The sequence below is a fragment of the Fundulus heteroclitus genome, chromosome 13 (genome assembly GCF_011125445.2).
Source record: "Fundulus heteroclitus isolate FHET01 chromosome 13, MU-UCD_Fhet_4.1, whole genome shotgun sequence".
NCBI lineage: Eukaryota > Metazoa > Chordata > Actinopteri > Cyprinodontiformes > Fundulidae > Fundulus > Fundulus heteroclitus.
In genome coordinates, this window is record NC_046373.1 from 41466882 (window position 1) to 41490229 (window position 23348).

Sequence of the window (23348 nt, forward strand, 5' to 3'; positions counted from 1 at the left end):
TACTAATAAACTCAGCTTTCTGAGCTGTGCTGTTACATGCTGGCTCGACAAGTTAATTGCAACAATCAAAACTTGTTGCTCACAGGCAAAGGAGGGATATCAGGCTATCGACTGGTCATTAGTGCTCTGATGGCAACTTATTGTTCCCGGGGACTGAGTGATGCTTGTAATAATGGAATTTTAAAAGGGGACACTTGGACCCAGAGGACTCCACTCCTGTTTAATGATGGGTGGTTTCTTTTGACAAAAATGTCTTCCTTAACTCCTCTTTGTCTAGGATGAGAACATTTTCATCCCTAAAAGAGTGACTGCTGGCCTGCGGATGACTGTAAACCACAGAGCCTTGCCCTGATGATATCGCTATTTGGTGAAACTAGAACAATTTTTTCACAACCACTCAGAAACACATTTTAACTGCTGATTAATCTTTTATTTGAGATGCACCAACCACACAGAAAGCTTTGGCTGTTCTGATTATAACTGAAGGTTTATAGCAACACCATTGACCTGTTGGGTCAACAATTTCCCAGGGCATGTATCTGAAAATTTGGTCATGACATTAAATATGACAATAGAAGTTTTCCTTTCATGATTACATCAACAATCTTTCAAATAAATAAAAAAAAAACATTGTTAATGTCTATACAAAACTATCGGAATGTAGTATGTACAAAAATATCACATTTTAGGCCACAGTTTCAGTAGAAATCATTTTCAGTAGTCGACTGTGGTGGGTTTGCCTAGTCGAAGAGCTCGTTTATCAGTTTATGGTAGCTGCCCTGCTGCTCCATCAGCTCCTGGTGAGTCCCCTTCTCCTCAACTCGACCTCCTCTAACCACAATGATCTGATCCGCCTTCTCAATGGTCTTCAGTCTGTGAGCAATCACCAGGAGGGTCTGGTTGGGGCAGCTGGCCAGGGCCTGAAGAACCTGCACAAGACAAATGTATCACTTCATTATCAACTGTATCCTATATTTTGTCTGGTTTTAGCCACCACATATTAGAAAGGGGACTTTACATACTTTAATTATGTAATGCGATAAATAAAAAATAAACAGTTTATTATAGGTTTGTCATATGTATATATCTAAGCAGCATAATAACTCAAAGAAATATACCAGATCACATTTGTTAAAGAAATGATCAACAAATAATAAATCTCGCACCCTCTCCATGACACACTGACCCAGCAGATGAGCTCCTTTAACAGAAGGCTCCTCTTACCCAGATGCACCACTGAGCGCCACAGGAAATCATTCCTGCCTGTGGCTATCAATCTTTACAACGCCTCACTCAGTTATCCTAACACCCCCCCCTCTGTAACTGTCATTTATGCATTCTCTGCACTGTTCTTGCACAAGTCACTATCACTTCACTTGGATTCCCAAGGTGAAGTGATATGACTATTGTGACATGGTATTACCTTGTGTGGAATGTTGTAAATATATATATAACGATGTGTGTATTCTGGAGCATGTAACAAAAGTAATTTCCCCCTGGGATCATTAAAGTAAGTCTGAATCTGAATCTGAATAATAATAAAAAAACAGGGGGCACCTTTATTGTGATTGATGACTGCATAGCTTTAAAGTTATACATGCTAATATATAATTATACTTAAAAAAAAAACCCTCAGTGTAAACAAGTTGGTATGCATGGTTATATGCCTTCCCTGGAGCAGCCTACCAACTTTAAAAAATTATCAACTCATCCAGGAAATTACAAAAGAAATCAGAACAACAGAAAATAAAAGCAAAAATACCATGTAGTCCCATCTCAAATTTGCAAAATAAAGTCTGATTACCAAGACCTTTGGGACAATATTCTGTTGACTGAAAAGACAATAGCAGTACTTTTTGGAAGGTGTGCTCCGTGTTACATCTGGTGTAAAACTGACAGAAAATCAGCAAAAGAACATCTCAACATGGTGGTAGTGTGATGATCCGGGGCTGCTTTGCTTCTCCTGGACCTGGATAGTTTTCCATAATGGATGGAACCATTAATTCTGTTCCCCAGCAAAAAGTCCTGATGGAGACGGTCAGTCCTCAATGTGTGACTTTAAGCTCTTTAGTGTTGGATTTTAGTTTTCCTTTTTTAATCAAAATAATTATTGAAAAACAAAATCTTGTATTTAGTCAATGTATCTTCATCAAATACTATAACTTTCCCCCAGTCCCGCCACCACCACTAAGCCCGCAGGTGTGGAAAATGGTGGGTGGATGGATATTCCTGTAAAATGCTGTTAACAGGGTTCCATCTGGTTACGTCTAATACAAAAGTAGATAATGAGGCTTTACCCCAAATCCCACATACCTTGTTTTCACTCTCAACATCCAGAGAGCTGGTTATTTCATCCAGAATGATGACTTTCGGCTCTCTGACCAGAGCTCGGGCGATGCCGATCCGCTGCCTCTCACTCTTGGATAGCTGGCCGCCACTCTCCCCCACCTCTGTTAAATTAACAATAAGATAAAATTAAAACTGAGAGTAACGGAAGCAACACAAAAAAATAAACAGATGCAGAAACACAAATATGACAGCCCTAAATACACAATCTATGTGTAAACTGTTTACCTTTTATTCACAGGCAAAAAAACCTTTAACATAATATTTTATTATCTTGTTTACCCCCCCCCCCCCAAAAAAAAAATCTTTTTTATAGTAGCAGATCATTGTGCTCGTACTCAGCCATGTAAAGACACTGAGGGATGAAGTTAGACTGGTTTACCCGTGTCGTAGCCTTTCTCCAGCTGATTAATAAAGTCGTGGGCGTTGGCTTTCCGTGCCGCTTCCTCAATCTGCTCCATGGAGCAGTCGGGGAAGCCGTAGGTGATGTTGTCTCTGATGGATCCAGAGAAGAGGACAGGCTCCTGGCTCACCACTGCAATCTGTTAGATGAATTATTTTTAGATTTATTAATTATTACTGCTTAAATAGACAAGTAAAATACGTAAGACTTGTTTATACCAGTTATATGAATTTAAAATAATCTAAAACAGAAATAACGAGAGTAGGAATGGACCAATCAGAAAAAAACATTTTTCAAGTACCTTTTTGTGGAAGAAATGATGATCATATGATTTCAGGGGTTCCCCATCAAGTAAGATTTCTCCTTGCTGAGGCTCATATAATCGCTGCAGGAGACTCACACAGGTGCTTTTTCCTTCTCCAGATGGACCCACCAGAGCCGTCACCTGACCTGGCTTCAGCTCCAGGCTGAAGTCCTGAGACAACGCAAAGACCATCAGAACTACACAGGATGACTAAAATGTTCAAAATCAAACTAGATTTTATAAGCATGTTTTTCTCAAACTAAACCTAAAAAATGTTTTTATCACCTGCAGGACAGTTTTGTCGGGGTTTGAAGGATAGGCGAAGTTCAGACCACAGTAGCTGATACGTCCTTCCAGCTGCTCCGGTTTGAGTTTTCCGTCGGTGCTGACCTGAGGTTTTCGGTCAATGTACTCAAACACTTTCCCAGCAGCCATCACTGAGTTCAGCATGTCACCAAAGATATAGGTAAGTGTCTGGAAGATAACAATTTTTGTGTCAGAGAGTTGTGCAACGATCCATAGCAGCACTGTGAGATGTGCTTTAATGCGGTTGTTTGGACCACCCAAAATTATTTAAGTAGGTAATACAGACTTGTCCTGACAGCTTGGGCAAATAACATGGTGGGTCTGGTTGCCCTGTAGTGTTAATTTGTTTCACAAAAAAGCCTGCATCAGATTCAGACAGCAGATTTGACAGGCCACAATAATTACAAAGAAATAAAGTGTGGAGGAAGAATAAATGGTAAAGGGAAACTGGACTGGACTGGTAGGCAAAAGGCGAACACAATGGCGGACGCAAACAAAGGAAACGACGAGTTCTCGACGTATTTTTCTTCTTTAGATAACGTATCACAAGATCGTTTTAAGAGTAAGTTGATGGTTGATGGTATCAGATTACCAGATCCGTCCAGCAAAAGGCTGAAGGGACGGAGCGAGTCTGGGAAATGCTGGCCAAGTGTTCCGTACCGCGACATACACAGCTGCCTTATAAACACGGCAGGCCAGTACAGATGAGAGAGCATGAAAGCCATGAAACCACTGGACGGCTACAATTATTTTATATCGGGACATACGCACCAGCAACCCCTGCAACCCCATGAGAGATTAAGCGGGTCAGAAAATGGATGGATGGACGTTGAGACATGTTTGTGTAACATACGAAAGCGGAGTCGGACACAGACCGCGCCTCAGCAGGGAGGAAGACCCGCCACCGGTATGTTAAAAAAAACATTGTTCACTAAGGATTATTTTGGTGTTTTTGTCTTATTAATCCTTTTCACAGAGTGATGCCAGAGGGTTTGCATACATTGTACATGTACGTATATTATTACGAAACGAACGTTTACGACTTAAGTATATATCCTAATTTTTTATTTATATAATTTTTTAAGTAGAACAATGACCAGTGCAAAATTAAGTTGTATTTACCGGAGATGAAGTGTAGACTGCAAATTCTGTCGCGGTATGATGGCTCCCACAGTCGACTGGGATAATTTCATTGAAATTATCCATTTCTTTCGTGCTTCTTCGTCCTTCGGTAAACGAAAGAAACGTACATCCGACGATTTGGAATGCCTCTGTGTGCAACCGGGAGCACAACAAGTCGTAGGCATTGTTTAGATTTCAAAAATAAACGAACTAAAAGCACGCTCTGATCCACCCGTTTTGTCATGGTGGTAGGCGAGAACAGTTCTGTTTTTGCCTACCCGCGGGACCCGCATGTAGTGCGGATGTAGCTCGTGACGTCACACGTTAACTGGTCTATAGGGCATGTAGTTATTATACAAAACTGTATTTTAAAATATAAAACACTTGTTGTGTTGTTGGGTGCAGACATGTTCACAAGTAATTTTTTGCAAGTCCAAGTCAAGTCTCAAGTCTTGAGTAGGCCTGTCGCAATAATCAATTAATCGCACAATAAATTCTAATCACATTAATTAATCAAAATAAGTGCAATAATTTGTGTAAGCATGGTTGCTTGTTTCCCCTTGTGTTTTCATCTCCGTCACTGAGACAGGATAGCAAAAAGGTTTCATTACGCTGCAAGGTTTTATTCCAGAGGGGAACTTTACTTATTGTGTTACTATATGTTTCTCTCAAACACGACAGCTGCAGGATGGAAGTTTTAGGATTTAAACCAAACAATGCCACCTGCTTAATTTATCAGACTCAGTAGGCCAACAGGATATACTCGCATTAATATGGTATTATCATATTAGCTGAAAAAGGTCCTCAAATGACAATAATATGATTTATCACAATACGTTTTAGAAAAAATGATCATCCTGCAAAATTGTGACAGGTCTAGTCTTGGGTAAAGTCCTGGGTATTTGAGTGAAGCAGTCAAAATGCAAATGACATTATAGTATTAATGATCTATCATAAGACTTGCTAAATCCATAGAAAGCCACGCTGTTATATCTATGGAATGATCATTATCTTGAACTGGTAAATGAAAAATACAATTAACAAAAGCACACACGCAATTTATTTCCCGGATAGATTTTGCATCTGTATTTTTTGTTCTTTCAAAAACAACTATTTTCTTACAGCTTTTAACTGACATTTGTGGTTACAACTATTTCTTGTTTTAGCAGTAAATGTCTGCTGTTTTTATTTTTAAGTGAAAGTAAGGGCTGTGAAAAAAATCAATCACAATCCTGCCCTTTTATAAGAAGATATGAGGTTAGCAAATACAAGAAATAAAGAAAACCCTAAATAAATAGCAGAAAAAAAACATTGCAGCAATAGCTTAGCTTGTTTGTAGCACAGATGCTAACCTATTACACAGTGACCAACCTGTCCAGGTGGGTTTTCAGGTGGCGGATAAAATTAGATGTGGTGGACCCAGCATTGTGTATTTTTTTTCTACAGAAGCTGCAGTTTGCTGCTCTTTTATTCCCTCCTTGTGTAAAGATTTTGTAGCCAAAGGTTATTGTGAACCTTTTGGCTACAACCCATACATATACCCTCCATATATGTATGGGTTGCACGTGCACATGTTTTGCGTTGCGTCAGTGACGCTACGTTGTGCTACGTGACTGTTTGACAGCCCCTCTGCTGTTTTTCTACCTCTGCTGCGTGCGGGTAAGAAAAGAAGCCGAGCTGCGATTAGTCAATTTAGTAAAACAAAAAACATTTAAAAATAAAAGATTGTTCACAAGTCGGAAATCGTGAGTCTCAGTCGAGTCTGAAGTCATTAAATATGCAACACAAGTGCGACTCAAGTACAAGTCACACACTCGAGTCCCCATCTCTGGTTGGGTGTATTTATGCCTAAAAATCAGTATTATGTTTTAATACTTTCCAATCGAACATGTCAGCTAGCAGTACAATGCAACACCTACCCTGATGTTGTCTCCAAGGTCTGACTGGTAGATGATGAAGGAAACCAGGTTTCCAGTGGTCATCTGCCCCATTTTGATGAAAAGTCTGCCATAGTATAAAATGAAGACCTGCATTCCCAAACCTGTCAACTACAGACAAGCATACATTAAATAAGGTGACCTTCACTTACAGAATTCGCACTTTCTAAAACTTTTAAAAACCTACACACTAAAAAACCTCTTACCCTCCGTCCGAGCAGATAAATAGCTGTCACAGCGTCCCGTCGAATCTTTAGGGAGTGAGTTTCCAATAATCGTTTATCATAGCGATCAGCTTCATGCTTTTCTGTGTTGAAACTTCGCACGACACGAATACCAAACACAACCTCGTTTGCAGAATCATTTGTTCGAGCCATCGAGTCCTGCATCGCCTGAAACAATCTCTGAGAAAGAAAGTCAAAGAGGGAAAACAGAACATTTCTGTAAAACCTGAAGGTTTGCTTAGGTTTATATAACCTGATTTGACTTTGATACAATAAAACCTTACCAAGTATATGTTAAAATATAACCTTCACTTGGGTAAATACCTCTCTATACCCTGTTTCATTCCTAACATATGACAAAATCTTTGGTTGTATAAAGATAATTGTAAGCGGAAACCTGCCACAGATGTGTAGTTTTGTCCTGAAACATACCTGATCAAAAGTCTAGTGCTCTCATTAAGCTTGATGTACTAGTGTATTCACTTTCTATCTATCTGCTCTCCTTTTCAGGCAATACTGCCATCTCAGTTTGTTGTCTGACTTGTCTTTTATTTTTACAGTGTAAAATTAGCATATCCTCCTCTCATGTATATCTAACAATAACAATTTGATAACTATCAATTAATATTTGCTGTTAGCTGATTTGGTTAAAAATCGAATAAATTAATTTACTAAAAAAGATCCAGATGTGGTACCCCTAAGAAAGGGATTACTACATTTAGGTGACAACCCCTGTAATACTTTTTGGTCAATGTAGAAATTTATTTGTTTAATTATCACATTTATGCTTCAGGTCAGGGTAGTACTTTTGTTGTGTATATGTTGTTCCGGGGACCTGTAAAGGGATGCCTTTATCTGGTTGTCCCTGTCCTCATTGCTCCGCTCTCACCTGCTTAATACAGATAACATATTTGTGAAAGGGGTCTGCATTGCTGGGAATGTTTGTTTTATAGAAGAATACAGAAGACAAATGTAAGTTTTGTTAATTGCACTTCTTGTTCCCTGAGTTAATTTATGTACTTGGGCTTCAATTCAAATGAACCTTTTTCTATATTACATCTGTTATTATGTTTGATGTAAGGTAACCTTGATTGTCAAGAAAGGCACCTATAAATAAAATGTGTTATGGTTAATATTAACCTATAGAGTAAAATTGGATCTGTCTGTACTATATTATGCATTCAACCCCTATTTGTCACAATTTAGGTTTGTGTTTGCTTTGTTTTGGACTTTTCTGGACTAATTAGTATCCACTCCCCTCAGCCAACAGCCATCTGTCAGCCACTGCCTTCATCACTGCCAGAAATCTCTGGTCAGTCTGGTTCTTATTGCCTGCCTGCTTCAACTGCTACTACTCAGCCCCTTCACTAAACCTTTTAAAACGTAACTCTGTGCCCGGTTTGAATATTGGGTTTGTACTTGTAATCATTACTCTATTGTTACCTGATAGTGAGTGTCATACAAGTTCTGGATGAGCCCGGTAATGGGTGTTTCCATCAGTACAAGGAATGTGAGCTTCCAGGACAGACTCATCATCAGGGAGATCATGCCCATTGTCTTGATAAATGTCCTCAGCAACACGTTGACATTCAGACACACCGTTCTTCCTGTCAGAGTGGTGTCTTTAGACAACCTGGATGTGATCTCACCTGCATTGATAAGAAATATATGTTTTTTAGTTGTTCTGCTATTGTGTAATTTTTATTTTATTCCAATTTAGGCCAACACTTACCTGTCTTTACAGTTTCAAAGAATCCAATCTCCTGTTTGGTCAAAGCCTCAAACAGCTTCACTTTAATTCTGCAAGTAAATGAACTGATGGCACAAAGCAAGACGCCCCCTCTGCAGCCAGCACTGACAGAACTACAAAGTTAAAGGAAAAATAAGTTTGAAAACACAAGAATGCAGGTGGGATTTCTGTGGAAGATCAACTTCCTGCTTCATACCTCCCCACAGAGTACAGGCCCATGAAGAGGAGAGCTGTGAGGAATTCAGTTTGTTGATATTGGCTGCCAAGGATATCAATGACCCTGCCAACGTAAAAGGGGATGAACATCTCACCTGAGGAGACACACAGATTTAGGGTTTAATATAGAAATCATCCAGCAGACTGACAGAAATAATAAAATCTTCACCGCAAAAAAAACAACAAAAAGAGAATAAAAAAAAACATGTAAATTACACCTAAAACCACATTAGCAGCTTTAATGGCTGTATGTTGATTTCTTTCATTTTGTTTTATGACTTAAGAATTTCATCATACACTCATTAATGATGTTGTTTTTTTCCCCATCACTCGTTAGCTAAGTTAAAGCAACGTCTTATATACTGGTTACTTACAGATAACTGCTGATGAGAGGAACACAACGCCTCCGAATAGCAGAGGATAATCAGGCTTATACATGTGCAGAACCCTCATGAACAGAACCCTGGACTTTTGTTTCTGTTCTTTGCTGCCAGCCTCCTCATCGCTGTCCGGGACGGTGATCTCCCAGAACAGCGCAGCTCCCAGCGACGCTCCGGCGAACATCAGCCAGCAGCGCACATCCGCCGCCGGGCCGCATTGGCTCTCCTCCCGGTACAGAGCCCTGGTTCCGGTCCCAAACACCGCTGGAAGCAGGCTGTAGGCTGTTATAAACCGGATCAGCAGCGGCTCCAGGTCCCCCAGCAGCAGCAAAGTTACAACAGTCACTCCGGACCATCGTAGAGCTGCAGAAATCCACAGATGCGCAAAATGTCCCAAAGCGCCGTGAAACACGACCAACCCCGATGCGTAAAACAAAGAAAGGTCGACAAAAACTGCTGCAATTAAAGCAAATACTTTGTAGATTGTTGTTACGGCTTTTCCTGCCATGTTTCAGACGCAGCCGAAGTCCTCATATGACCTGCTCTGCTGAAACGGAAGCGTTATAGTTTTTGCTTTCACTTTCATTTTCTGGCAAATTAAGGGCTTTCCCTGAAGCGCAGAACAGGACTGGTCAACATTTTTTTTGCGTTCATATCCAACAATCACTTCAAACTATTTTATATAGTTGTACATTTGCAATTTTTTTAAATAAAGTGAACATGTCCCCATGAATGGAAATAGATATAACTTCATCAAAAATATCACAACTGTTCTTAGATTTTGTATAGGCTTACCTTAAGGCAACCTTGATGTTCCTCTAATTGATAATTTTAGGACAACAAAAATGTAATGAATAAAGAAATGCTTTGGATATGAAATTGTAAACAGGACACTAATCAAGTCAACTTGCAAAAACAGAAAAAGTCTGAGATTAGCTATTGTGGAAAGGTAGCAAGTACATTTAAATTGGGTGACAGTGGTGGAGGAGCTCAGGAGTTTGTCCTGTAACCAGCTGCCTGTCGGTTTAAATCCCTGCTCTGACCATCTCAGTTGTTGTGTCTTTAAATAAGACACTTCACCTGCCAGTCGCCGGTGGCCATAGGACCTGGTTGCACAGAATGTTTGGCTGTTCTTCTGTCAGTTGTAGCAGCTGGTCCACCAGTATCAACGTGTGAGTGAACGACTGAATGTAGCATATAGTGCTTTATGAAGTCCAAAAAAGTGCAAGACATCTAGCACCACTACTACTATTTATAAAGCACTTTAAAACAATAGCAGCAGCAACAAAGTGCTGTAACACACACAAAACAAAAAAAAGTAAGGGAGGACTTAACGGAGGACTGGCTGAGTTCAACGTAAAGGCACTAGTTACTGTTTCAACATGTAGTTTTAACAGAATTGGCTTTTCTTTGCCAGCTGCCTAAGGTGATAAAAACTGGACTTGACCACTGATTCTACCTGGGCCATAGTTTAAGATTAGTGTCTATTTTGAAACCCAAGTTAGAAACGGTTGGCTTTAAGTAAGGTGTCAAGGGGCCCAAATCAACAGCAGATGGTTCACTAGAGCTGGTGGGACTAAACACCATCGCCTTTGTTTTCTTGTCATTTAAGAATAAACGCTTTAATGTCTTCAAGACACAATAGTAGGGGCTTGGTCGCAAAGGCTTCTTTTTTAAGTGGTACGTATATCTGACTGTCGTCAACATAAAAATGAAAGGAGATTCCATATTTCCTTAGTATTTAACCCAAAGGAAGAAAGTAAAGAGAAAAAAGCAGGGGACTGAGGCCCAGAGGAACCCCCATAAAAAGAAGAGTGGATGAGGATTCAAAATCTGCTATTTTTACAGACTTGGTTCTGTCTGAAAAATGAGACCCAAACCATTTTAATACAGTACAAATAAAACCAAGTTGTGTCTGTAACTAAAACACACTCTACTGAGTTTTAAAACCAAACTGAAAAACCTCCACCTACTTTGCTCATCTAAAAAGGGCTTGACCTGGGAAAGGACAACTTTCTCTAAAACTTTACTATTTAATTTAATATTTCAAATATGTAAATAGGTATAATTAGTTGCTGCTAATCTTAAACCTAATTTCAGAACACCTTTGTGAGACTTTTCTCCCATTGTGTCAACACTACAAAAGTATAAAGCATATAGTATGATGCTGTGTCTATTAGGAGTCCCTAAATGAATTTATGTTAATGTGTTCACCATTATTCCTGACAAATCCTCCTCAGTAAATAACGTTTTAACAAATCACTCTGTTTTTTATATCCATTTTACTGAACCTTCAAAGTTGCCTAAATGATACCTGACACTTATTTCAAACACTCCACATGTCAGATTTAGAAAAAAAAAGCAATTTATTTGATTTCAATAAATGCACACTGGTTCCCAGTACAGCCCAGCAGTCAGGTGAGCTGACACCTGTGCTGTAATGCAAACCGATGGATGAAAGAAATATCACTGATCAAAAAAAGTGGGTAAGTCATTTCCCAGAATGACGTCCTCCTCTGTGCCATGTTCATCAATGGTCACCAAGTAGGCCACACCACCGCTGGAGCCGTCGCGGTTCATGGCCAAAGAGAGTGCTGGAGAATAATAACAGGTGAGAAAATGTTTAACAACCTGCACTGTGACATGATGCATAAAAATCTGTGTTTTCTTATTTTAAAACACAAAAGATGCCAAATAAGAACACCTACTGTTGACCACAAACTGCTGGCAGTCCTTCTTAGTCATTCCTTTGCGATACTCAGCATCAACAAATCCATAAACATAGGAGCTACCTGAGCCCCCAACAGCAAACGGCTGCCTGGTCAGGAGTCCTTTCAGGGTAGCAAAAACCTGCAGGTGAGATGGAGACAAAACAAATAGGATCTGTAGGTATATCTGTAATACAAAGAGCCATTGTTTACATCGAGTACAACTCAGCAAAGATAATTATATTTTTATTTTATGGCAGTTGGATGTTCCAATACATCAGGTAAAAGTGGAAAAAACATTAGTTTTTTCACCTTTCCCATTCATGATGTACCGGGTTCTTTTGTTGGATTACCAACTTGAAGAGAGAGGATTTTCCATCTTGCTTCTGGCCATAGAGAAACAACGTCATATGCAGCCAACATTTGGAAAAAGAATGTCTTCAAGATGACATGAGAGCGACGATTTTCGGTATGTTTTTCTTTTTCACAATGTAGAATTTGCCGGAACATTTGTGTACCCAACCAGAGTGGTGAAGGGATACGACATACTTAGAAAGTATGCTCACTGTTGCGAAACCCACTTATTTTATGCAACTTTGGTCTTATTTTTTCTAAAGTCGCTTGTAAATTTCATGAGTTACGGGTTGCAGTTTTTTTTGGGCTTGTTTCTGAAAGTGAAGTCGATTGTTTGGGCTCTAAACTAAGTGATGCCGAAATATCCCTCCACTTCATAACGCACTGCAGCTCATCCTGACAGTAAACTCAGAAAGAGTCAATCTGCCTGTATTTTCTGCAGTTCACGGTTGCAATAACTGGTGATAACTGCTGAAAGTGGATTAGACGGTGCAGATCACCATTTTGAGCAGAGATTGGTTCTAAAGATGAATTTTATACTCATCTTATAACACTGCAGAACCCAACCCATAAACCGTACTTTAATGCTTATTCGTTGTCTTTTTATGTCTCTGAAATGTAAAATTTGTATTATTTTAAATTTAAATGCTTAACACCATGTCTATCTTTGTTTAAGAGGTTAAAAAAATATTTCGGCATGAAAACGGGTATTTATTTACAAGGGGACAGATAGGGCATTGGGACTTGCTTTATAGCCGATCCCGCACAGTGACGGCACAAACTGGGAGGAGGCAGTACTGTTCTTCACCAAGATGGCGGCCCCCATAAAAGGACCTTCAAATGAAAATTACTCTTAGTTAAAAAAGCTTATCATTTATTGAACAGTATGTAATAATTTTAGATTTAAAGTACTTTCAGCAGTTTGAATTCTGATTTTGACTAGACGTCTCCTTTAAGCTTTTCACGCATTTGCTCAAGCAAACATAATTTCACCAACCTGTCCTCCTTCTCTTCTGTCCCAGCCTGCAACAATGAGATGTGCCGACAGCTCCTCCTTATATTTGTATGAGATGTTCTTCACAAGAGTGGCAGCCGAACGAACCTGTGGGTCCTCTCCGATTTCCATGCTGGCAGAAGACAAAATATTGTTCAGACATATGGTTATAATGTTGATAAAACAGAATGTTCACAATGTTTCTTTTTGTGTCTCCTTAATAAATATTTAGTCTCCACCCGGGGATTCACTCTGTTGTTTAAACAATAAAGGAAAAATATATATCCATAGTTAAGTAATTTTTTTGTACTTCTAAAATTATTTGATAATTTTTTTTGTTCATATGTACATTCAGCCATTTAATTTGTGATGTTTATTCACCCTCCATCCTCCTCCACATACCATTTTGATTTGGCATCACTGACACCCTGCCCCCCTGCCCCCCTGCCCCCCTTGACTGGTTTCATTCTTACCTTTCTGGCCTCATCACCCGGTTTGTATAATTGAATTTACGTAATAATAATCTTCTTCGTCTCTCCCTTTCCCTGACCTCTGCATAAATTCCTGTCCATACCCTTGTCACTACCCTCATTGACTACAGTAACTCTTCTCTTTATATTCCATCAGAAACCCCTCCATGAGCTTCAAGTGGTTCAGAATTCAGCAACTTGAATTATTTCCAAAACCCCCTCATTTCATCACAACACCCAGTCCTACAACAGCTCCCGGTTAGATTTAATTTCAAATAAAATGTACTATTATTATAAATTCTTAAAACCATATTATGTGACTAGGCCCCTTTAGAATAAATCTTTATTTGTCAATGCACTTGTACATTCCAATGAAGTTTGCCTTCTGTATTTAACGTAGGGCTGGACGATATAGAAAAAAGCAAATCAATAAAATAGATATCATATCATTCAATATTGATAATTATCCAAAAATTCAAAATACATTTTAAGTGCAGCCCTGGCCATTTTATGCAGTTGTTTAATGACCTATTTGTAGATAAAGAACACTGAATTCAAACTCATCCACTTATTCAACCAACTTTTTACTAATACTGCAAGTTTTTATTTTTTTAAACAAGTGCTCTCTGAACTCTTTGAAGGGGGCGGAGCTTGGTGACGGAGTGTCCCAGGGGGGGACGTGGTTTGTTGACAATGTTCACACACAGAGCTGTAATACTTTTCATTGTGATTCAGACAGGCGCAGTTAATTTTAAAGAGGCAGTTTTAGCGCATATTCAGACCGGAGCAGGGAGTGTTCCGGTCTGCCGGTGGGGCTGCAGGGAGCTGAGGTGTGTCGCTATGGGCGTGTTTACCTGCTTAATGTTACCTTTGTGAAACAACCAGGATATAATGTTTTATTTCTCTGATTAATAACAGCTTTATTGAGCATTCTGTTATTGTTGCTCTGTGCCGCTCTACCAGTTCTCTCTCTCTGGCTCGCTCTCTCCCAATCGCACATCCTCCTTCTTAACGCGTAGTCCATGCTCTCTGCATTTTGCATACATCCATCGGGACCCGTGAAGCTGACCAGAGTACTGTAGTTCGTTGATGATGAATTCAACCAGGACCGCAAGATCACAGTACCCTTTACGACAAGAAAGTCCCCTCGCCCTGAGTATTATTTTCAAATGTCTCTCACTTATGTCAAATCCATGTCTGCAGGTGAGTACGGATTTAATCTCTTTCACATATCCCCATCACTACTTCCGGCAGCGCCTCCGGGCAGCGGCTACGCATACAGCTCCGACCAACTCTCAGACATTTTTCATAAAAAATGCCGCCAAACTCGCTAGAAAACTCTCATCTACCCACCCGATCCGTACTTCATCGCCAGCGCCTGCTGGAGTTACGGTCATATAGTGTTTTTGGACTTGTAACCACTACTACGGTCGATTGTTTACGCGGCTTCAGAGTACTCCAGGTGCCAGTCCCGGGGGCCTGTGAGTCGGCGGACTCGACGAGCAGCTCACGCAGGTGGAGTGCGAAGCGGAAGCGGTGCAGTCGGCGGGAGAAACGTGGCTGCAGCGGAGGATTAGCAACTAAGCTAAAGGCTAACCCCCATAGATCACTGCTGCCATGCATCCTGCTCTCCAACGTACGTTCACTGGACAGCAAAATAGACCATTTACAACTCAAGCTCTCTGCAAAGAGGGAGTTCAGGGACTGCTGCGCTCTGATCCTGACGGAGACATGGCTTACATCATCAATACCGGACAACGTAGTTAGCCTGGAGGGGCTAGCCACTTTCCGCGGCAACAGAAACAAAGAACTCAGCGGTAAGATCCGAGGAGGCAAACTCTGCGTTTACATCAATAACACCTGGTGTAAAAATGCTAGATTAGTCATAAGCTTTTGCTCTCCGGACATCGAGCTCATGACTGTTACCTGCAGACCCTTTTACTTGCCTAGAGAGTTTACTGTTGTTATTAACACAGCGGTGTACGTCCCTCCAAGCGCTAATACAAAAGATGCTATGAGTGTTCTCTATCGGACTATCTCTGAGCTACAATCTGCACACACAGAGGGGGTTTTCATCATTGCTGGGGATTTTAACCAGGCAAATATGAAAACTGTTCTCCCTCATTTCTACCAACACGTGGATTTTGCAACTCGGGGAGAGAATACTCTAGACTTAGTTTACACAAATCTTAAAGCCGCATTCAAGGCAGCCCCCCGCCCCCACCTCAGCTCTTCAGACCGTCTCTCTGTTATGCTAATTCCTGCATACAGGCCCCTGCTGATCAGAGCTAAACCTACAGTAAAGCAGGTGAGGGTGTGGACTGAGGGAGCCATGGAGGCGTTCTAGGACTTTTTTGTGTGCTCTGACTGGGACATGTTCAAAGCTGCAGCAAGTTATGAGGACAAGATCAACATTGATGAGTACGACATTGATGAGATAATGGCTGTGTCAGCCTACATCAACAAATGCACTGAGGACGTCAGCACCACTAAGACCATCATCACCTAAGCCAACCAACGACCCTGGATTACTGAGCGGGGCCGTCAAGCGCTAAAAGAACGGAACTCAGCCTTCAAGTCTGGTGACAAGGAAGCACTGAGGACATCGAGAGCCAACTTGAACCATGCCATCAGGCTAGCGAAGCGGAACCACACTGAGAAAATCCAGGAGCTTTTCCAGCAACACCAGGAGTATGTGGAAAGGCATACGGGCAATAACAGAATACAACACGCCCTCCCCCCCGGTGGGTGAAGTTGATGCTGACTTCCTCAATGGACTAAATAACTTCTTTGGGAGGTTTGAGGCACTAAATAGCACTCCAGCAGTGAAAGCTGTCCCCCATCAGGAAGAGGAGGTCCTCCGCCTTGACACCGCCAACGTGTGGAAGACTCTGAGGAGAGTCAACCCACGGAAGGCCCCAGGTCCAGACAAAATACCTGGGCGGGTGCTCAAGGAGTGTGCAGGTCAGCTGGCTGGTGTCCTCACAGACATTTTTAACACCTCGCTGGACCAAGCCACAGTGCCAGCATGCTTCAAGTCTGCCTCCATCATTCCGGTGCCAAAGAAACCTCAAGTTACCTGTTTCAACGACTACCGGCCTGTTGCACTGACTCCCATCATGATGAAGTGCTTTAAAAGGCTGGTGAAAGAACACATCGTCTCCAGTCTCCCCCCAACACTCGACCCGTTCCAGTTTGCCTACCAAAAGAACCGCTCCACTGAGGACGCCATCTCCTCCGCTCTCCACCTGAGCCTGACACACCTGGAGGAGAAGAACACGCACGTGCGGATGCTGTTCCTGGACTTCAGTTCAGCTTTCAACACCATCATCCCACAACATCTGGTGGAAAAACTGGAACATCTGGGCTTCAGCACACCCCTTCAAAACTGGCTGCTAGACTTCCTAACCAACAGACCTCAGTCAGTCCGGGTCGGACAGAACACTTCTGATGTCATCACCCTCAGCACGGGCTTCCCTCAGGGCTGCGTCCTGAGCCCCCTGCTGTTCACCCTGATGACACACGACTGCGCTCCCAGGTTCACCACCAATCACATTGTGAAGTTTGCAGACGACACAATGGTGGTGGGCCTGATCAGAGACGACAACGACCAGGACTACAAAGAGGAGGTGGAGCAGCTGGTGCAGAGACAACAGCCTGATCCTGAACGTGGAGAAGACGAAGGAGATCATCGTCGACTTCAGGAAGAACCGGCCGCACCACGCTCCATTGCTCATTAACAGCTCAGCTGTGGAGGTGGTCAGCAGCACCAAGTTCCTGGGGGTGCACATCACGGACAACCTCACCTGGTCTGTGAACACCACATCACTGGTGAAGAGGGCACAGAAGCACTTGTACTTCCTGCGGAGGATCAGGAAAGCCCACCTGCCCGCACCCATCCTCACAACCTTCTACAGAAGCACCATAGAGAGCATTCTGACCAGCTGTCTCTCTGTATGGTGTGGAGGCTGCAGTGCCTCCGACTGGAAGAATGTAAGGAGAGTGGTGAGGACAGCAGAAGGGATCATCGGGGCTCCTCTTCCCCCCATTAAGGACATTTCATCTCAGCGCTGCGTGTCCCGAGCCCGTAACATCATCAGGGACCCCTCACACCCCCACCATGGACTGTTCTCCCTGCTACCTTCTGGGAAGAGGTTTCGCAGCATCCGCTGCAGGTCCACCAGGTTCTGCAACAGCTTTTTCCCTGCTGACATCAAACTGTTGAACTGCTGAACTATAAACTATAAAATCTGCACAACATTTGCATATTTGCACATTTTGCATCATTGCATCTCCATCTATCATTACAAATGCTGCCGAACTCTTAGTTTCTAAATGCATTCTTGCACAAATGCCCTTTGCACAATCAATTCTGCACATACAAATGGTTTTAAAAATACTCACCTGTACACTGTGACTTTCTCCTGCATTGTTTACATTTCAATTGTTTACTTTTAAATCACTGCTGCACCTTATACTGTAATTTAATTTACTGTAATTTACAAGCTGTATGCAACAAAATTTCGTTCTGTATGCACTCTGTGCATACAAAATGACAAATAAAGTTGTCTAAGTCTAAGTCTAAGTCTACATATCAGGCCAATACCAAAATAGAAATCAATAAACGCAAAAAGTATTGCGAGATCCCGCTAAAGTTTTTTCCCCCTCCATGTCCCTTTACGGGCTCCGTACCTTCTTGATAGGGTACAATGCAAACAGCAAAAAACTGTTCTATTGAACTTTTAATTGACCCTCGTTTCTATTGCACCACACATCTATCAATTGATATATATTGTTATTGAATTATCGTTCTGCCCTAATTTAACCCATCCCGTAGGGAGCAGTGGGCAGCTTTTTTCATTTGGGGCTAAGGATTTTGATAATGCAGCGGCCCTCAAATTGGGGTCCCCGGACCACCCGGGGTCCGCGGAGCACGAGTTGGGGGTCCGTGAAACACGTTGTCGGGCCTGAGGAGGCACTGCTGAGGATGCGTTGGTGTTGACACAATAGAGAAATATTTAACACCGTCCACTTCATCAAGTAAGGTAAAACCCAAATCAACTAAAACCAGGAAGTACAGTTACATTGACTTTGGCTCTTTGGAGAATTAGGATCTAATCTCCACCAAATACCTATTAGGTGTATATATATATATATATATATATATATATATATATATATATATATATATATATATATATATATATATATATAAATAAAACATCTAGCATTTAAGTGCTGCTAAGTTTGAGAACCCCTGTGATCATGGACCCATGGTGGCAGTCTGCAGGGCAAAATACTTGCATCTTTCTCAGAACCCAGGTACATTGTTCTGACCACTAGGCAACCACTACCCTAGCTAAATCATAAAACACATTTTTTTTTATCACTACAGCAGATAGTTTTGTAATGTTTAAATTTTACAACAATGCATTTTGGTGAAAAGCAGACTTTCATCAAAACGGGAAAATAAATTACTTTCCCGGTAAGAAGAAATTTTTACTATTGCCATTATATTCAGGAATTGCTATGCAAATACTGCATGGAAACGCATAAAACAGTTTAAACTAGTATTTGTGATCACTTACATGTAGAAACCCTGCTCAGTTTCTCATCAAAAGGACAATTATTAAGCAACTCTGTGCAGGATCTAAGGAGCTCCGCAGGTTGCAGGGCCCTGTCTCACCTGTGGACATCCAGCTGGTAGTTGACCATCTCAGCGATGGTCTGAGCGTCTGCCGCAGATCCTGACAGGGCGCAGTAGATCTTATCATGGAGTGGAGACAATTTATTCATCACCCTGTTAACCACCGACTGCCTGGTTCGAAAGAAAATATTTCAGTATGTTGTTTTAGGTAGGATCGTAATTTATAACTTGGGTCACGCAGGTGTAATTAAATAGAGTCACACAGAGAGGAACTCACCCCGCAGACACTCTGGAGTCAGAGCCCAACACGACCCCTCCATTAAACTCTATGGCAATTATAGTTGTCTAGAAACAGGATTAAAACGAATTTATTGAAACAACCGCGGAAGCTGCACACATTAACGACCCAGAAAGTCTTTGTAGACATATAAAACTATTTACTTACTCCTGTTTTCACCTCCTCGGTCAGCCATTGCGGCTCTGCTTCTCCCAACATGGCAGACTGGTTTTAACGACGCGACGGTAAAACCCGGTAACCGACAGGAGCTGAAGGCAAAGCGACGCGCAGGGAGGTTTCAGGGGGTTCAATACTCAGATGAAGCTCAATAATGCTTATCTAAGCCTTTTGTGACTGAAGCTAGCTTTAGACTCAAATATCAGACTCCATGTTTTTCTGACGCAAACCGAAAATGAAACTTAAACTCTTCCTCCTCCACAGAAGTCTGACCCACAGCAAGCTCCACCACGTTTGTTTTAATGTTTGACTGAAACAAAATAAACGTAAACCACTTTGTGAAAATAAGCGTTTAAACGTCATATGTATTTTGATGTAAGATTTTTTTAATTATCACTTTTATCATTATTATAAAAAATAATCATATAGCTCTATACACAGACATCCTTGTATTCGTCCGTCCGTCCGTCCGTCCGTCCGTTGTCTTCCGCTTATCCGGGGTCGGGTCGCGGGGGCAGCAGCTTCAGTAGGGAGGCCCAGACGTCCCTCTCCCCAGCCACTTGGGCCAGCTCCTCAGGAGGAATCCCAAGGCGTTCCCAGGCCAGCCGGGAGACATAGTCCCTCCAGCGTGTCCTGGGTCTTCCCCTGGGTCTCCTCCCGGTGGGACGTGCCCGGAACACCTCTCCAGGGAGGCGTCCAGGAGGCATCCTGACCAGATGCCCGAGCCACCTCAACTGGCTCCTCTCGACGTGGAGGAGCAGCGGCTCTACTCTGAGTCCTCCCCGGATGACTGAGCTCCTCACCCTATCTCTAAGGGAGAGCCCAGACACACTACGGAGAAAACTCATTTCAGCCGCTTGTATCCGGGATCTTGTTCTTTCGGTCACGACCCAAAGCTCGTGACCATAGATGAGGGTAGGAACGTAGATCGACCGGTAAATCGAGAGCTTCGCCTTTTGGCTCAGCTCTCTCTTCACCACAACGGATCGGTACAGCGCCCGCTTCACAGCAGACGCTGCACCAATCCGCCTGTCGATCTCCCGCTCCATCCTCCCCTCATTCGTGAACAAGACCCCAAGATACTTGAACTCCTCCACTAGGGGCAGGACATCCTCCCCAACCCGGAGAAGGCCCTCTACCCTTTTCCGGTTCAAGACCATGGTCTCGGATTTGGAGGCACTGATTTTCATCCCGGCCGCTTCGCACTCGGCTGCGAACCGCTCCAGTGAGAGCTGTAGATCACGCCCTGATGAAGCCAATAGGACCACGTCATCCGCGAATAGCAGAGACGCAATCCTAAGGCCACCAAAGCGGATCCCCTCAACACCTTGGCTGCGCCTAGAAATTCTGTCCATAAAAGTTATGAACAGAATCGGTGACAAAGGGCAGCCTTGGCGGAGTCCAACTCTCACCGGAAACGAGTCCGACTTACTGCCGGCAATGCGGACCAGACTCTGACACCGGTCGTACAGAGACCTGACAGCCCTTATTAAAGAGTCCGGTACTCCATACTCCCGGAGTACCCCCCACAGGATCCCCCGGGGGACACGGTCGAATGCCTTCTCCAGATCCACAAAGCACATGTAGACTGGTTGGGCAAACTCCCATGCCCCCTCAAGAATCCTGCTGAGGGTGTAGAGCTGGTCCAGTGTTCCACGGCCAGGACGAAAACCACACTGCTCTTCCTGAATCCGAGATTCGACTATCCGACGGACCCTCCTTTCCAGAACCCCTGAATAGACCTTACCAGGGAGGCTTAAGAGTGTGATTCCTCTGTAGTTGGAACACACCCTCCGGTCCCCCTTTTTAAATAGGGGGACCACCACCCCAGTCTGCCAATCCAGGGGAACTGCCCCCGATGTCCACGCAATGTTGCAGAGCCGCGTTAACCAACACAGCCCCACAACATCCAGAGCCTTAAGGTACTCAGGGCGAATCTCATCCACCCCCGGAGCCTTGCCACCGAGGAGCTTTTTAACAACCTCGGCGACCTCAGCACCAGAGATGGGAGAACCCGACCCAGAGTCCTCAGGCTCTGCTTCCTCAATGGAAGACGTGTTGGTGGGATTAAGGAGGTCTTCGAAGTATTCCGCCCACCGACGCACGACGTCCCGAGTCGAGGTCAGCAGCACACCACCCCCACTGTAAACAGTGTTGGTACTGCACTGCTTCCCCCTCCTGAGACGCCGGATGGTGGACCAGAATCGCTTCGAAGCCGTACGGAAGTCTTTCTCCATGGCCTCTCCGAACTCTTCCCACGCCCGAGTTTTTGCCTCGGCGACCAGCCGAGCCGCCTGCCGCTTCGACTGCCGGTACACATCAGCTGCTTCCGGAGTCCCACAGGCCAAAAAAGCCCGGTAGGACTCCTTCTTCAGCTTGACGGCTTCCCTTACCGCTGGTGTCCACCAGCGGGTTCGAGGGTTGCCGCCACGACATGCACCGACAACCTTGCGGCCACAGCTCCGACTAGCCGCCTCAGCAATAGAGGCGTGGAACATGGTCCATTCAGACTCAATGTCCCCCGCCTCCCTCGGGACGTGTTTAAAGTTCTCCCGGAGGTGGGAGTTAAAGCTCCGCCTCACAGGGGACTCCGCCAGACGTTCCCAGCAAACCCTCACAGTACGTTTGGGCCTGCCCGGTCGGACCGGCTTCCTCCCCCGCCATCGGAGCCAACTCACCACCAGGTAGTGGTCGGTGGAGAGCTCCGCCCCTCTCTTCACCCGAGTGTCCAAGACATGCGGCCGCAGGTCAGATGAAACGACAACAAAGTCGATCATTGAACTGCGACCTAGGGTGTCCTGGTGCCAAGAGCACATATGGACACCCTTATGCTTGAACATGGTGTTTGTGATGGACAATCCATGACGAGCACAGAAGTCCAACAACAAAACACCACTCGGGTTCAGATCAGGTGGGCCATTCCTCCCAACCACGCCCCTCCAGGTCCCACTGTCATTGCCCACGTGAGCGTTGAAGTCCCCCAGCAAAACGAGGGAGTCCCCAGGAGGGGCACTCTCCAGTACCCCTTCCAAGGACTCCAAAAAGGGTGGGTAATCCGAACTGCTGTTTGGCGCATAAGCGCAAACAACAGTCAGAACCCGTCCCCCCACACGGATGCGGAGGGAGGCCACCCTCTCGTTCACCGGGGAAAACCCCAACGTGCAGGCACCGAGATGGGGGGCAACAAGTATGCCAACCCCAGCTCGGCGCCTCTCACCATGGGCAACTCCAGAGTGGAAGAATGTCCAGCCCCTCTCAAGGAGACTGGTTCCGGAGCCAGAGCGGTGCGTCGAGGTGAGTCCGACTATCTCTAGTCGGAACCTCTCAACCTCGCGCACAAGCTCAGGCTCCTTCCCCACCAGAGAGGTGACATTCCACGTCCCAAGAGCCAGCTTCTGCAGCCGAGGATCGGAACGCCAAGGTCCCCGCCCTCATCCCTCATCCCATCCTTGTATTAACATTGATAATTCGGATATTTAAACACATACAGTAACTTGCTAAAGTATTCAACCTTTGTTGTCATTTTACATATATTGTTGCCTTATAACCTGATATTACAGTAGATTGTAGCCTACCGTTTAATCTACAAAACACGCACAATTTATGGGTTTCCAGCTGCAACTGGTTTCGTTACAGACCCTATGAGCTCATTCTATCTGGCCTCTGGGGATACTGACCACTCCTGGAGACTAAACTCGTATAGCTCCTCAATGTTAGATGGCTTTAACCCATT

At 43.6% G+C, this 23348-nt stretch overlaps 2 protein-coding genes across 2 annotated transcripts; both read right to left on the minus strand.

Moving 5' to 3' along the window:
• Positions 1-404: 404 nt before the first annotated feature.
• tap2a (transporter associated with antigen processing, subunit type a) lies at positions 405-9552 on the minus strand. The gene is made up of 11 exons (XM_036145800.1): positions 8983-9552; positions 8589-8703; positions 8375-8505; positions 8086-8291; positions 6625-6822; positions 6401-6529; positions 3339-3527; positions 3051-3224; positions 2729-2888; positions 2314-2450; positions 405-929 (listed from the first exon to the last, which is right to left on the minus strand). The coding sequence occupies exons 1-11, from the start codon at positions 9494-9496 to the stop codon at positions 741-743; spliced, it is 2142 nt and encodes a 713-aa protein (XP_036001693.1). The 5' UTR covers positions 9497-9552; the 3' UTR covers positions 405-740.
• A 1778-nt stretch (positions 9553-11330) lies between these two features.
• On the minus strand, positions 11331-19865 carry psmb9a (proteasome 20S subunit beta 9a). Its single transcript, XM_012855510.3, has 6 exons — positions 19607-19865; positions 19439-19506; positions 19201-19332; positions 13048-13177; positions 11697-11838; positions 11331-11582 (listed from the first exon to the last, which is right to left on the minus strand). Exons 1-6 carry the CDS (start codon positions 19655-19657, stop codon positions 11455-11457), a joined length of 651 nt encoding a protein of 216 aa, XP_012710964.1. The 5' UTR covers positions 19658-19865; the 3' UTR covers positions 11331-11454.
• Positions 19866-23348: the final 3483 nt, after the last annotated feature.